The sequence below is a fragment of the Cupressus sempervirens genome, chromosome 5 (assembly GCF_028749045.1).
Source record: "Cupressus sempervirens isolate cs-2001-9-10 chromosome 5, ASM2874904v1, whole genome shotgun sequence".
Lineage (NCBI taxonomy): Eukaryota > Viridiplantae > Streptophyta > Pinopsida > Cupressales > Cupressaceae > Cupressus > Cupressus sempervirens.
Window position 1 is genome coordinate 276,313,743 of NC_143122.1, and position 15,917 is coordinate 276,329,659.

The 15,917-nt window shown below is 32.7% G+C and overlaps 1 protein-coding gene across 1 annotated transcript in view; it reads right to left on the reverse strand.

The window, feature by feature from the left end:
* LOC149555650 (caffeic acid 3-O-methyltransferase 3-like) overlaps positions 1 to 12,426 on the reverse strand; it is a 64,247-nt gene extending 51,821 nt beyond the window's left edge. The window contains exon 1 of the mRNA XM_089829459.1: positions 11,718 to 12,426. Coding sequence (XP_089685585.1) covers positions 11,718 to 12,426 — 709 coding nt within the window. The remainder of the gene's footprint in view (positions 1 to 11,717) is intronic.
* Positions 12,427 to 15,917: the final 3,491 nt, after the last annotated feature.

Consider the following 15,917-nt stretch of genomic DNA (forward strand, 5'->3'; position numbering starts at 1 on the left):
AAAGAATGACATATTAATTCCTAATACAAACTCTAGAAGTATAGAAGACATAAGAAGTTGTTAAACCATGTCATGAATCTAACAAGGGATGTTGGGCCACTGTCAACAATCCCCTTCCCAATGTTACTCATCACAACCTGCAAGGATTCAAACTTGTGACAAAGCTCTAATACCACTTGTTAACCACCAAGCTTACCATTGCACCAAAATCTTTACATGTGTTAATGTCTAATACAACTAGTAGACTTATAGAACACATATGAGGTTGTTAAACCATTTCATGAATCCATTGAGGGACATTGAACCATTGCCAATGAATATGCCATATGTTTAAAGATAGAGATAAATGTATGCAAAGATGTTTTCTACACCAATTTAATGAGAATATAGTGAAACTTTGTAATAGGTTCAACTTCATGCTTCAAACCCCTCTTTTAAACTATCTATAAGTCTACCTAGTGCAACTATACCCAAAAATTATCACTAGATTTTTTTGTTTAAAATTACTATGTTATTTAAATCTATTAAGAGTTCATTCATCTCTATAATTAGGTACTTTTGTACATATATGATATGTATTTTTCCATTTAGAGAAAATATTCAACCCTATGAGTTAGACACTTATTCATATGAGATACTATTTCTCTATCTACTCAAGATAGAAACCTATCCAAATGGGTTATGAATCTACCTATATAAGGTAACTTATGATTTAGCTATAGCTTAGACTCAATAGGATTATTTGATACTAAGTTACTTAATGAAGACTATACTACCTTATATTGGGAATGCATTGATGTTTTTGTCTTTTAGATGTATATATCTACAGATGCATACAAGTTCACACACATACATACATATACACACATAAATATATGTGTGTATTTGTACACACACACACACACATACATATATGTTGATCTCTAAGCCCAAGTCACCTATTAGTCTATAACACTCAGTCATTTCCAAGGTAGTATTATATGATCATCACTATGACCAAGTCATCCAGAGAAGGTTGAGCTATAGAGGAATTGTGATGAGGGAACAACCCAAGACAAAAATGAACACAACAGGAAAAGGGGAATATTATTATCATAAGTGATGTGATATAACATTGAGTACAAAAAAAATAGACTCTGTGACATGCCCTATGGGCTTACAATGTTATCATATTCTGGAGAAAAACCCTTCTCACAGTACCTTCTCCCAAACCCCACCAAAAATTGCATTTACAATGCCATAAATGACCTTAAGTAATCCCAATTAGGTTTATGATTAGGAATATATTTTAGAGTATGTCATTTGGCACCCACCTCCAAAACAAAAGGTTCTAGAAAACATGTTAGAAATTGGTGCAAAATTAGAAGAATTCAGAAATGGTAGTCCAACTTTTAGGAGGCATAACTTTTGATCTAGAACTCTGATTGACAAATCATTTACATTTTTAGAAAGTTCTTCAAGAACTCTATAGCCTTATAGAGGAGCTTTTCTTATCCCCCATTTTTTGGGCCTATACGAGGCCATTTAGTGCCTCAAATATGACTTTGAAGCGCTCTTAAGGGGTCTCCACACAACTTAAAACTAAAATAACTTTCAAATTGTAAAGCCTTTTGACCTGATTCTTTTTTTGGAGTGCTTTAAATTACAAGTATAATCATCCCTCCAACTTACACCCTCTAACTCATCATAATTATAGATCAATTACAAAATAACCTATTTTTGCATTGGCACATATCCCAAGGTGCCAAAAACACTAAACCAAAAAATCAATAGTGGAACTATGAGAGTTGGAATCTCTATTTGACCCAAATGGGTATCCAAAAATAAAAACACATTAAATATAAATTAACACTAAGCATATTTTTGGGTGATACAGGATTGCCCTTACACCACTAGATGCTCCTACATCAACTTGTTTATATTTTATCATATGTCAAAAATAAGTCAAAGGTTGTTGAGAACCCCAGTAGAAACTGAGTTAGCATACACGTCAAGTAACATAGAAGAGACTGAGCATTTGGAAAGACAGTTAATGCATAGTGAATCATTATATGTTGAGCATATATAAGTCAAGTGACATCATGAATGTTAGTTATCACTGAGCATTAGAACATTCAAGAGCCATGTAAATCAATTTTGACATATGATTTTTTAATTGCACAAATTCTTATGTAAATCATTTTAGATGAATTCTACACAACATTTAATGATTGTAGAAACAATAAAGGAGAAGATTACACATTTTTTAGAAGGCATTAATCCCAAGAAATTCAGATTAACCAATTAGAAAATCAAAAGGGAAGATGACAAAAGGATGAAATATGGATCATTGATTAAGATCTAGAACTTTCTATGTTTATCTATTTAAGAAAGGTTTCTAACCCTAAGATCCTAATGAAGAATGGAGAAGTGAAGGAGTGAACAAGGTAAGTATAGAGAAAGAAGGACAAGTCAAATAGAAGATTAGATAGAGCAACCTAGTAGTGAAGGATAGAATAGAGATATCAGATAAGGGATCAGATTGAGATATTGAAGAGAGGAGATTCGTAAATAGCTTTCAGAGAAAACCAAAAGATCAAGTACTAAATCAATTTTGACAGATTGAGTTAGGGAAAATTCCCAACAAATTTGGCTAGTTCAATTTATGATTAATTATTATGCTTGAGATTGAATTGTTCAATAATGTGCCAATCCTTCACATTCATGTCCTCAAAAATCTAATCAAAGTTAAATTTGGATAACTTCCATACTTTATAATTTGGGCCATACTAAATGATAATATGTTTTTCAAATTGATGATTACACTTTTTAGTTTATGATTTTTATTTTTTATTTTTAAAGTTATTAACTTCCTTGTCAAGGACCAAATCACACTTATATATAGATTATTTAAATCAATGAATAACAAATGCATAGAGAAATAGTATTAGACATGTATGTTTGAATTGCAAATAAGTAGGTATTTAATTTCGTTTACGATTTGATAATAATGTGTATTATTGAAAATGTTAGGAATATATTTTTTAATGTAAATTGATAATCAGATATTTACTTTGATTGGATTTTGAAATTTATCAATTGATAACTTGATATTCTATTTTAGATCAATATTTATAAAACTAAACAAATAATGCTTGTAGAAGAGAATTAATATTTGATTTTGAATTTGTGTTTTAGAGATGAATCAGTAGAATATGATGAAAGATAAAAGTTTACTGCAATTTTTTAATGTATAAAGATCATTATAAAGAGTGTGTGGTATTTAAAAACACTTTTGTGAGTTTATTAAACTATAAGAATCATGTTCTTCATAACTAGACACATAGGTGGATATACTAAAAAATAATGAACCTATTAAGTATTGTTAATTGCTAGGATTATAGTTGCACTAAAAGAATGACAATTAATTCCTAATACAAATACTACAAGTCTAGAAGACATAAGTGGTTGCTAAACCATGTCATGAATCTAACAAGGGATGTTGGGCCACTACCAACAATGCCCCCCCAATGTTACTCATCACAGCCTATAAAGATGCAAACTTGTGATGAAGCTCTAATACCACTTGTTAACCACTAGGGTTACCATTGCACCAAAATCTTGGCATGTGTTAATGTCTAATACAACTAGTAGACTTATAGAACACATAGGAGGTTGTTAAACCATTTCATGAATCCATTGAGGGACATTGAACCACTACCAATGAATATGTCATATGTCTAAAGATAGAGATAAATGTATGCATAGATATTTTCTGCACCAATTTAATGAGAATATAGTGAAAATTTGTAATAGGTTCATGGTGGACATTTATTTTGCATGAGGTCAATGGCAAGAATCCATTACATAATTCCTCTCTTAAAAAGTAAATCTTTTTAAGGATCCACTCCAAGGTTCAGTGTTTGTCTTGCAATGTACCAAAATTCGCTCAGTAGAAGATAAATGTGAGTGTTCATGAGGAGGCCTTTGCTGGTTCTAAAAACACTTTTGTCTCGAAATCAAAGTAGATCTATTTGCTATCTCAAAATAGCACACCAAAGAAAACAATATTTTTGTATTTTCTATTTTTTCGATGAATGCAACTAAAATGCGTTCTTATTCTAACAAGGGGTTAGCAAAGAAAATAATGAAACTGAAAGCAAATAACATGAAAATTGAAACAACATGAAATTGAAATTCCTAAATGGACATAAGCTATAGAACACAACATGTTGCGAGTTAATCCTTTGAAGAAATCGGTAGGAAACCAATGAAAACAGGAGTAACACTTCCTAGAATCCACTGATGCAATCGTTGGTGAGAATCTTTAACAAATCAAATGATGTTTCACTCTTCATCAAATCACAAGGCCACGAAAAGTGTGCTCATGCAAGACAAAAAGCTATGTAGACACAATCGGGTGATCTATTCTCAAGCTTGTTACATTAGCAGAATTCGTATATCTGTAGCAAACACCAGAACTAAAAGATCGCACAACCAGAAACAACACAATAAACCTTTGGCTCAATCACAATCTCATGAATAAAATCTACAAAATAATGACACATTTAGGAAAGAATGACTACACTCTAAATGTGAGCACCAAAAGATAATTTTATTGCATAATAATGGTGGCCCTTGTTACATTTTACAATGGCGTATTTATAAGAAATCATCTCCTCAATTTGTGTTGAGAGTGAGAGATATCTTCATGCAATAAAATACTTTTAAAACATTAAAACAAACTAAATATATATAGACTAACAATTAATCTAGTGCATAGAGGGACTCCATCCATATTTTATTCATTAATTGGATGCATGAGCCCTTTACATGTCAAAAATAGAGAAAGCATGAGAGAGAAAGTAGGAGGAAGCCATCATTCCAAGTGGAAGTGCATGGAGGTGCCAAAAATAGAAGTAGGTCCTTCACTAGGTGTGTGTCGAAGTTAAACTGCCATCAGAATGTGCTCTCGATGCATGGAAAGTGTTATTTTTGGAACTGGTAGTTAACTGTCGGTGCACCTCTAAATTGCAGAGCCACAAACTTGCAAAATTGCACACCTGCAGACCTGTATGAAAATGTAGAGCTACAGACCTACGAAGCTACGCACCTCAAAAATGCGGAGCTGCGGACCTGTGTACCTACGGAGTTGCGCACCTTGATAGCTCAAATCACCAAAAAATCAAAGTTGTCAATTTTGAGAATGGTTTCTGGGTTATGCTCAAATGGGGTTTTAGATCACTTTTTATGTACATACTTTGCCCCTTTTTGATGATTTATACCCTCTTTATAGCCAATCACTTTCATAAACTTGAACTCCTTTTGCTTCTTCGATCTAAAATCTCAAGGCACCTACATTGCATCTTTTCATTAATAGCTGCATAAGATGAGGAACTTGTTCCACTTCATGTGTCCAACCTCTGTATCTTCGACCTTTGTCTTCTCTCCAACTACCCTATCCTTCCCGGTGAGAAACCAAGTGATCCAGATGATCAAATTTTTTAAACTTTTTCATATTTTTTCACAGGTTTTCCTAGGCATTTTTAAATGGATTTTTCAGAGGTCTTTTGCTCAAAATTTTAAGTTGAAACCTTTGTTGTTCCCTAAAATTGGGCAACTAAAGGCTCACTATTTAAGGACTGAAATTAGATCTTCAATTCTTCTTTCCAACGGTGTAAACTGTTCTGAACTTCAAGCTCTGAGTTAGAAGTTATGACCTCAACAAATTGATGCCATTTTTAGCTACACAATGAAGACATATTAGTCTGTAGAGATAAAAAATACTTAAATAAGACACACCCTAATGACACCAGAACAAAAACCCCCAAAAACTAGTTAGTCAAACAAAACCAGAGGTGAATGGGTGGTGTGGCATGCACGGTGTGTAGGCGAGTGTTCGATGTTTGGGCACATGCGTGCGGGGCACTTTGTGGCGCACATGTAGCATGAGCTTGGTGGTGCGTGCACAACAAAGTGCGCTGTGGCGAGGTGTGTGGTGCATGTTCAAGGAGCAGCACAAGGTGGTGCATGCGGCGCAAATTCATGCATGCTACACAAATTCACGTGCATAATGCAAATGGCACGTGCAATGCCAATTGGCACACATGTGATGCAATGTGGTGTGCGCAGTGCCAATGATGGCACGCGCGATGCATATTCATGTGCAATGCTAATGGTGGCACATGCATGACACCAATGGTGGCACATTGTGCAAAAAAAAAAAATCAATTTTTTTATTTTTTCAATTTTTTTAAATTTTTTAATTATCTATTTTTTTTATGTTTTTTCAATTTTTTGATTTTTTGATTTTTTTGATTTTTTTTTTCCGAATTTTGACTCTAAAATTCTAACTCTAACAAAAATTTCTTCTCCCAACTCTTGAACTATGAGTTTAGGAGTCAAAAAAAGTAGGGGGTCCCCATTCCTAGTGAGGAATGGGGTGTGTGTTGTGGACACCACAATAGTTTAGCTTCATGCTTCAAACCCCTCTTTTACACTATCTATAAGTCTACCTAGTGCAATTATACCCAAAAATTATTACTAGATTTTTTCATTTATATTTATTATGTTTTCTAAAGCTATTAAGAGTTCATTCATCTCTATAATTAGGTACTTTTGTACATATACGATATGTATTTTTTCATTTAGAGAAAATATTCAACCATATGAGTTAGACACTTATCCATATGAGATACTATTTCTCTATCTATTCAAGGTAGAAACCTATCTAAATGGGTTATGAATCTACCTATATAGGGTAACTTATGATTTAGCTATAGCTTAGACTCAATAAGATTATTTGATCCTAAGTTATTTAGTGAAGACTATACTAACTTATATTGGGAATGTATTGATGATTTTTTCTTTTAGAAGTATATATCTATAGATACATACAAGTTCACACACACACACACACACACACACACACACACACACACATATATATGTTGATCTCTAAGCCAAAGTTGCCTATTAGTGTCTAACACTTAGTAATTTCCAAGGCATTGTTATATGATCATCACTATGACCAAGCCATCAAGAGAAGGCCGAGATATAGTGAACTTTTTTATATTTTATCATATATCGAGTAAGTTAAAGGTTGTCGAGCACCCCAGTGGAGACCGAGTCAGCATACATGTCGAGTAACACAGAAGAGATCGAGTATTTGAAAAGATAGTTAATGTTGAGTGAATCATTATATGTTGAGTATATACAAGCTAAGTGACATCATGAATGTTAGTTATCACTGAGCATCAGAACATTCAAGTTCCAAGTAAACCAATTTTGACATATGGGTTTTTAATTGCATAAGCACTTATGTAAATCATTTTAGCCAACTTCTACACAATATTTAAAGATTGTAGAGACAATAAAGGAGAAGAATATACTTTTTTTAGAAGGAATTAATCCAAAGAAAATCAAATTAACCAATCAAAAAAATAGAAGGGAAAATGACAAAAGGATGAAATATTGGTCATTCATTACGATCAAGAACTTTCTATGTTTATCTATTTAAGAAAGGGTTCTAACCCTAAGATCAGAATGAAGAATGGATAAGTGAAGGAGTGAACAAGGTAAGTACAAATATTAAGGAGGCTAAGTCAGATAGAGCAAACTAGTAGTGAAGGACATAATAGAGATATCAGATAAGGAGATCAGATTGAGATATTGAAGAGAGGAGATCTATAAATAGTTTTAAGAGAAAACCAAAGGATTAGGTACAAAATCAATTTTGATAGATTGAGTGGAGGAGAATATCTTAATAGAGTGGTTATAATAGACCTTATTTAAATCTCATAATAGAGTCCTTAATTTATTGTAAGTGTAAAATACTTTAACAAGGGAAGACCTAAATGTCTTGAACTCTTTTACCAGAGCAGACCCCTCATAGGGTAGATCATCATATATGATCAAATTGTAGCCCTAATAGGTGAACTATGTTGTTGTAGAAGTAAAGATTTGTGGGTTTCATCCCCACCCTAGTTTTACCTTCATCTTGAAGTGTTTTTGGGTTACCAAAATCATTATGTTATGTGTTTATATTTTCATGGATGTTATGCTTAGATAGTTTTTATTTTAATATTACAATTTTATGTTTATATGGTATGAGATCTAAGATATGAGATGGATTAGGTGTGATTACAATTAATTGTTTTATCAGTGAAAATTTTATAGATCCTGATTCACCCACCCCCACCCCTCTCAATATCTTGCTTCCCATTGGGATTTCTATCAATTGATATCAAATCTCAATTCTTTTGAAAGAAGCCTAACAGCTCAAGAGTATAGATCTTGAAATAGAGGTATCCAAAATGGGAAAATCTCATGGAGAACTAGATTATTAAAATCTAGGTCATACTACAGTAACTTGAAGGAGAAAAAGATGAGTTAAGGAAATCCTTAGAAAAAATGAAAGATATGGCCATTCAATAGAATGACACACTATATAAGGAAGTTGATGTTAGAGGATTTCTCAAGAGTAGGAATACTAATGGCAGTGATACAACAATAGTAGATCTACTAGAGAAGAACAACATTCTAAGCAAAGAAGTCAGAGAACTCAAGAGAGAACATGAAATTCAATTAGTAAGACTATATGAGGTAATTGGACAAAAGAAGAAAGCTAAAGAAGAAAAAACCATGGATGAAGAAGGTAAAAGAAAAATGTCTACTAGATTTGAAGAAAGATCATTTGATGTGCAGAATCTCACAAACAATCAGTTGGACATGATGAACCAATTGTTAATTATAAATCAGGAGATGAATAGAAAGGACATGGAGATTAAAAAAAATTGAGCTCACAAAGTGAACAACTAAGAAATTAGTTCAGATTTGAGAAATAAATTTTGGAAAGAATGAACTTTTCAAGTGAAGCTATCAGATACTTTGAAGAACTCATGAGATCACCAGGGTCGTCCAATGATACTTATTGTCTAGGACATAACAAACACTCTTCATCTACTAGGGAAGAAGAGTCATTAAAGAGTGGTCATGAAAGAAATCTGAAATCCAAAGGAAAACCTAGTTTTCATCATTGTGGTAAACTTGGACATACAACCAACATTTACAGAAGAAAAAATGGTATGCAGAACCCTAAACCTAAGTTTGCTGGTAACTATTTTAATTGCAAGAAATAAAGACACCAAGTATTGGAAACTATAATTGAAATGATTGTTATGTTGTCATTGATGTAAAAGATACTAATGAGACATTTTCTATCTGATCTAAATGTCATATCTATTTGATTGATGAAGAATATTTTAGAAGTTTCTCATAACAAAAGCACATAGAGGAAAGGTTGAGTTACAAAAAGAAAGCTACAATGGAAATTTGATTGTTTACATTATGTTACAAATGGAAAAGATAGTGATATTCAAGAATTGAAGACTTGAGAAGAGTTTGACATAATTTATAGGCTTGACCAAGGAGTACAATAGAAGATTAAGGAACTTGAGGTTCATGTCAAGGGATTCTAGTGTCGACAATCTGCTAGACAGAGAAAGTAGAGTGCAAGTACAAGTCGAGTGAAACTTAGTGTTGATCAAGCATCAATAATAGTGTATGTGTTGAGAACTAAGTTTAGTGATGACCAAGGGATCTAGTGATCACCAAATGACAACATTTTTGAATAATTATGAGAAATTTTTACGTCTAGCCAACTCAATTATTTTCTTGGGATATGGAAAGTGTGTTAAAGATTAGGATTGATGTGTTGCATCATTTCATTTCAGGAGAGGATTAGGTAAATGATCTAATGGACAAATTCCATGAGAAGTTTCTAGAAAAGAGAAGGATATGAACAGATACAATGAATTTGATAGATCCGATCGCAAACCCTAAGATCTATGGTGATTGTGAAAAATGGAAAATAACCAAAATTATCTATTTAAGAAGGTAAATGTGAGAACTCAAAGAGTGTGATAAAATGAATATAGAAGTGGATGCATGTATGAGAAACACACTCAAATAGTCAAGTTATGTGCAGAGGATGATCAAAGAGTGATCGAGAGTATACAAGTGCAAATAATGTATACACATGAGGAAGAATTCTAGTGAGATGGAACAAAGCTATTGAGGTTGATAAATGAATCCAAGAAGAATGATTAAGTATATTGTGAAGGAGAAGAGTGATTTCCTAAAGGGATGCCAAGAGAATCGAGGACAACAATGACAATGAGGGCTTACCAAGAAATCAACACATGAATAAGACATAAATCTAAAACTACAAAGTGAGTTGTATTTAGTGAAATCAAACCATACTATTTGTTTCTAATCATTATAAACAATATATATTGAAATCCTTTAATCAAGGTTGACCTAACAGTCAAAAGGACCTAACAGTTTGTGTAAATCCTTTAAAACTGGGTGACATTCTAAGGGCCTGTTTGGTTGCAGGCATAAGAATTGAGTATTAGAATTGAAAATGAGAATGGGTATAGGAATGAGGAATGAGAATGGAAAATATGTATTCTATTCTTGTGTGGTTCACCTGGAATTTTTTTGAGAATATGTGAATCCCTTGTTTGATTGTACAAAATCAAAATTGGAATGAGGTTAAGTTTATATTTTTTTTTCCTTTAATTTTGTTTGTTTTAGTTTAATATTGTTTTGATTAATTTTTTCAAAGAATGTATATTTATTTTCGGTTGACTCATTGAAGTTAATGAGGAATTTCAATTATTTCAAATTTTAAAAAATAAATAGATAACATCACCCATATATTGGTCATTTATAGACAAAATCATAAATAAAATAGTACCCACAATCATAATTAACTTGGAAACAAAAAAATGGATATATCATTATTTAATTCATCCACCATTAGGTATACATAGTCATAATAAAATTTACATCTCCAATATCTTTCTTTGAACCATATTTACGCATTTGGTCTAAAACCACCAATAACCAATACTACGATTATAGCAACTAGAACACAAATAATACATCGTTGAAACATGATTTCAAGTTTTTCCATAGAAGCAATCTCCCTAGTAGCAGTATCTCAAATATTGCACAATTTGCAACAATTCCTTTCATCATCTATATAGTTAGATGTGGTTGACATAGATGGGTCATCCTTGATGCACTGAAAGAAATTGTAGCCATTATCCCCCTGCATTCCAAAACTACATAAGTCCTTGCCACAATAACATACTACATAAAAAATAAACATCCAAAAAAATAGTAACAACCTTTCAACTATTTGGATAACAAAAAAATTTACTCCCAGTGTTATAGTCCATGCAACGTCCTCATTACTACAATGCCAGTGCCATAGTCACACAATGGAAAAGTATTCAAAGCCATCAACCCTATACAAATAATGAACAAATATAATGAGAGAAAATAAATAATGAACTAATTATAAACAAAATATTCATACTGATCAATGCAAACATAACTTTAAAAAGCATGTTTAAAGCATGCAACAGAAAATAACTAATTATAATTGTTTGTTCATATGCAAAAATAAAATGTTTGAATAATTGAGAAGACAATAGACAAATATTTTAAACAACAATCCAAATGCAACACGGTAACCCATCATGGTCTTCTAAGTTTTTAAGAAAATACAACTGGCAATATACAACAAGTAGATGTGATTTCACAATGAAATATACTGTCATTGTTGATGTTGAAAAAATATATATTGCATATTTCACAATATGCAATATGCAACAAGTAGAGAAAGAATAAAAATTTATAGATACAAGATTGTTACTATGACTGACCTTGCATTGGAGCAGCAGTACTTATAACATGAGGAAGGTCAAAATTGATGCCATGAATGTGTGCATATTCTTCTACAATTAAAGATATTGTGGAGCTAACCCCACCTGCGACATCCACTACACTCTTGAAGCTCTTAAACCCATCAAAAATCTTTACAACATAAGCCATTATAGGTCTACTATCACTAGCCATGCCCTTGTTGAAAATCTTGTTTGGTTTAGGATTGTTGCTTGTGAACTCAAATAAGTTCATCCCATGGGCTTTAGTGAATGCATGTACACCATCTATGATAGAGTCATGGAGATGTTGATAGGCATCTACTACACACTTTACATTAATGGCCAACATTGTGGGTGCACATGATTTTTGGGCACCATTTTTCACCAAAATCTTAGAGAGGCTACTGAAGCCATACTTGTATTGGGGAGTCCCATCGTAATCTATTGTGATCTCTTTCAAGAAGACATTAATGGAAGCCAAAAGTCTCATGATTCTAAACAAGTACTCAATATGGGAAGGTTTGTGTGTGGAAGTAGAAATATGTGAAGCAATTTGCTCCACAGTTAGAAGATTATGACCACCATGGATGGCAATAATGTCTAGATTGTTAAGAAAAATAGCAGCACAAAGGGCCATGGGCTTGGCTGCTAAAAGAGTGATTTCATAGAGTGTGAGATGTGCTTCCATAGAAGACTTTGAAGAAGCCATAGTTTGCCTCATCTAATATAAACTTTGTCAATTTATCGAAAAGTCATGGGCACAGAAACAAGCAAATGTTGGCCATTAAAGAAAAATGTCACAGTAAACCATTTATTGGATGATCTAAAATGTGAATGATGCCTTTCTAATATTAAATGGTTTCTAAATGTATCAATGCGGGAAAACATGATTTATGATATTCATGCTCAATGAAAATGTGTCTATGTTTTACAAGAAAAACCTTCCACAAAGTTGAAGCAAGAACATTTTATGTATATGTAAAAATAGGAAGCTAGAAAGTTTGTGACTATTGGACTAACAATAATTTTTCACTCAAAAAAAAAAAGGCAAATAGCCATAGTAGCCACTTTGTCGAAAAGGAATAATGAAATCTCTCATGCTAAGCTCATGTGAGGCTTACCATGTATAGTTTATCATTTTGTCAAGGGCACCTTTCCACAAACCTATTGGTTACTAAAGTTAAAATAAGTTTCAGTTTTCCAAATGTAAATGTTGATCTTATGGAAGAGCATGTGCACTGAAAACATATTTTTCAATATCTTGGAATTTCCTATTTTTTATCAAGTTATTAAACACCATTTGATATCTCATGTATGATGATTAACTAGAGGACCTATTGGTGTAGTTGCTTCCTAGGTTTATAATGAATGAAATTCTTTCCAAATATAAATAGAGATAGATTTAAATGATCCTAGGTAGTGGTTTAAGAAATTGTGGACATAAGCCCTCCAAAACTTAATGCAGTTCCAATGGAAGAGTCTAGGAAGATTCAGAATATTATATCTATGATGTCTCTTTTTGGTAAAATTTAGCTTCAAACCATTGTTTATTGCAACCATAGTACACAACCAAAATTATGTTCCATTTGAAAAATATTGACTAAGACCTTTAAATGTTACTTTTCTTATTTGGGTATTATATGTTCTAGCCAAACCTCAGGTTCCTACCATCTTCATCGAGTAGAAATTTAAGGAATTCATTAGATTTAATTTTGTAGAATGGAAGCATCTTGTTTTTGGATTTAGTTTAAAAATTAATTGTGTCCTTTCACGAATTCATAGTTGAGAATGGAGCCAAGCCACAGTGAGTGGTAGCCAGAACATTTATTGTTCAAATTTGAAGGGAAAAAATCATAGAGCCTGACTCATTCTAATAAATTTTAAAGAGGCCATATTTTAATGAAATACAATTTTGATCCTATTTCATTGCAATCTATTAAAAGTAGTCCAGCTGACTGAAATAAATCTTAGATTTTGATCCATTGCAATATATCTTTAGGGGTCATATTTGAATGAAACCTGATCCATTGCATTATGCTTACATGTTCTGTGACAGGGGCTCAAGCTACATTATCTACAATCTGAAAGAAGAAAGCTATAGGCAACTCTAGAATAGGAAATGTTGGAAGATTTTCAGCTAAGTACTCTTGCTTGAATCTTATCAGTAAAGAAAGTTCTTTTTTGGATTATGCTTAAATGCTCTATGACAGGGGCTCAAGCTACATTATCTACAATCTGAAAGAAGAAAGCTATAGGCAACTCTAGAATAGGCAATGTTGGAAGATTTTCAACTAAGTACTCTTGCTTGAATCTTATCAGTAAAGAAAGTTCTTTTTTGGATTTGACTGTGTATGTTTTGTTAGCACCAGCACTTTAGATCAATGATCTAATTTGGACCAGGCTACTTGTGGAGTCAAGTACAATATAATATGTGGGTGCTGAAGAAGGAAAAAAAATGGTCAAAAAAGGGAGGGAAAAGGGGGAAAATTAGAGATGCTATTGGAAATTCTCCTAGCTATGGTCATTGCCAGTATTTCTAGAACAATACATGTTCAAACCTAAACCCATTTCCTATAATGCCCTTTCAATGCATCTCAAACATTCAACCCAATGCCCCTCCTTTACCCAAAGACCATGAAACTGACCTTGGTGAAATCAATTTGGTAATGGGTCCAAAGTGTTGATCAAGAATAATCCAAAAAACTTATTGATCATATATTGAACTACAAATAGCTATTGCAAGTAATCCAAAAAACTTAATTCATTAGAACTATAAATCATTATGTTGAACAAAATGAATGTAAACAACATGTATTTTTCATCCATTTCAAGAACAAATGGAACCAACGAAGCTAAGAATGCTTTAAATCTAATAGCCAAGTGTGACAAACATGAATAGTTTGTCCATTGCTTGAAAAAGATTGTAAGTTCAGACATAGTATAAAAAAAGAGTATAAGTTCATAAAACTCTGCCAAACTTATATCTAATGTATTCTTCCCTCTCCTCTATAGTCATCTCTATGAATGCCTAGGCTTTTGTAGGTTCTAAACTAAAATATTCATATGTGACAATCAAAGTCTCCCTACTAACTCTAGGCATGGCCTTGAGGGTAATAAATGCACTTGATATATCATGCTTGACTTCCCTCTTATCAACATTGATGTTATGAGCCTTAGTGATGCCCCAATCTATATTTTTAATACTTTCACTTATGATCTCCAAAGAAGAAGCCATGCTTGGCTTTTTCCTCTTTGGCATTCTTGCTAATGGCAAAGATGGATTTCGTCTAACAGATGCATTGGAATTGTTTGAATTAAGGATTTCTTCATCAAATTGAGGAGTATCTTCCATGTGTGTATCAAAGCCTACATCATCATCAAGATCAACAACCTCTTCAAAGAGATGTCCATATTTAGCCTCTAGACCTATTCCTGCTCCATTTTTGTTAGCTATATCATTTCCAAAAATGATTGCTAAGTCATTGAAATAGGTGAAGGGTTGCCTCTTGTAGACTCTAGCATTTTTGAAATCTTTTCTCTACAAGATTAAAAAAATTAGAAGTTAGAGGACTTTCATTTCAATTGATTAAGATACACTTTACTTAGATAAAGATATTGTTTAGAGAACATTACCTTCAGCAACTCTTCCCATACACTGTCATCTGCATCAACACATTGAGTACTCTCATTCCATGTGAAATCGCTCATGTTTCATAACTCTTTCATCATTCTATAGCCTTGTCTCCATGTTTTGTACTTATTCTTAAAGTTATCCTTTCTCAAATTAATTTTCATTTCTTCATTGAACTTCCTTTGTATTTCAGTCCATGCTTCTTTTTTAAAACCCCCTTCACCTTTTCTTCCTAACTAAATTTTCTCAAGGAGCAAATCTATCAACTTGCATTCCATCTCTTTTGACCACACCACTTTCACATTTTTAGCTGAAGTAGCAACTATAGTCACATGTACCTCCTCATCCATGCATGTTAAGAGATTGGTAAATGACATTTTCAGCTATCAATGGGTAGCTACAAAACTTGAAAAAAACCATTAGCATGTCATAAACTCAGTCAATCGTAAGTCCTTTTCATACTATTGACAAAATGTTGGTACTTTTCATACTATTGACAGAATGTTGGTACTATTGACAGAATATTGGTACATTTCTTACTATTGATAGAATGTTGGTATTTAGACTTA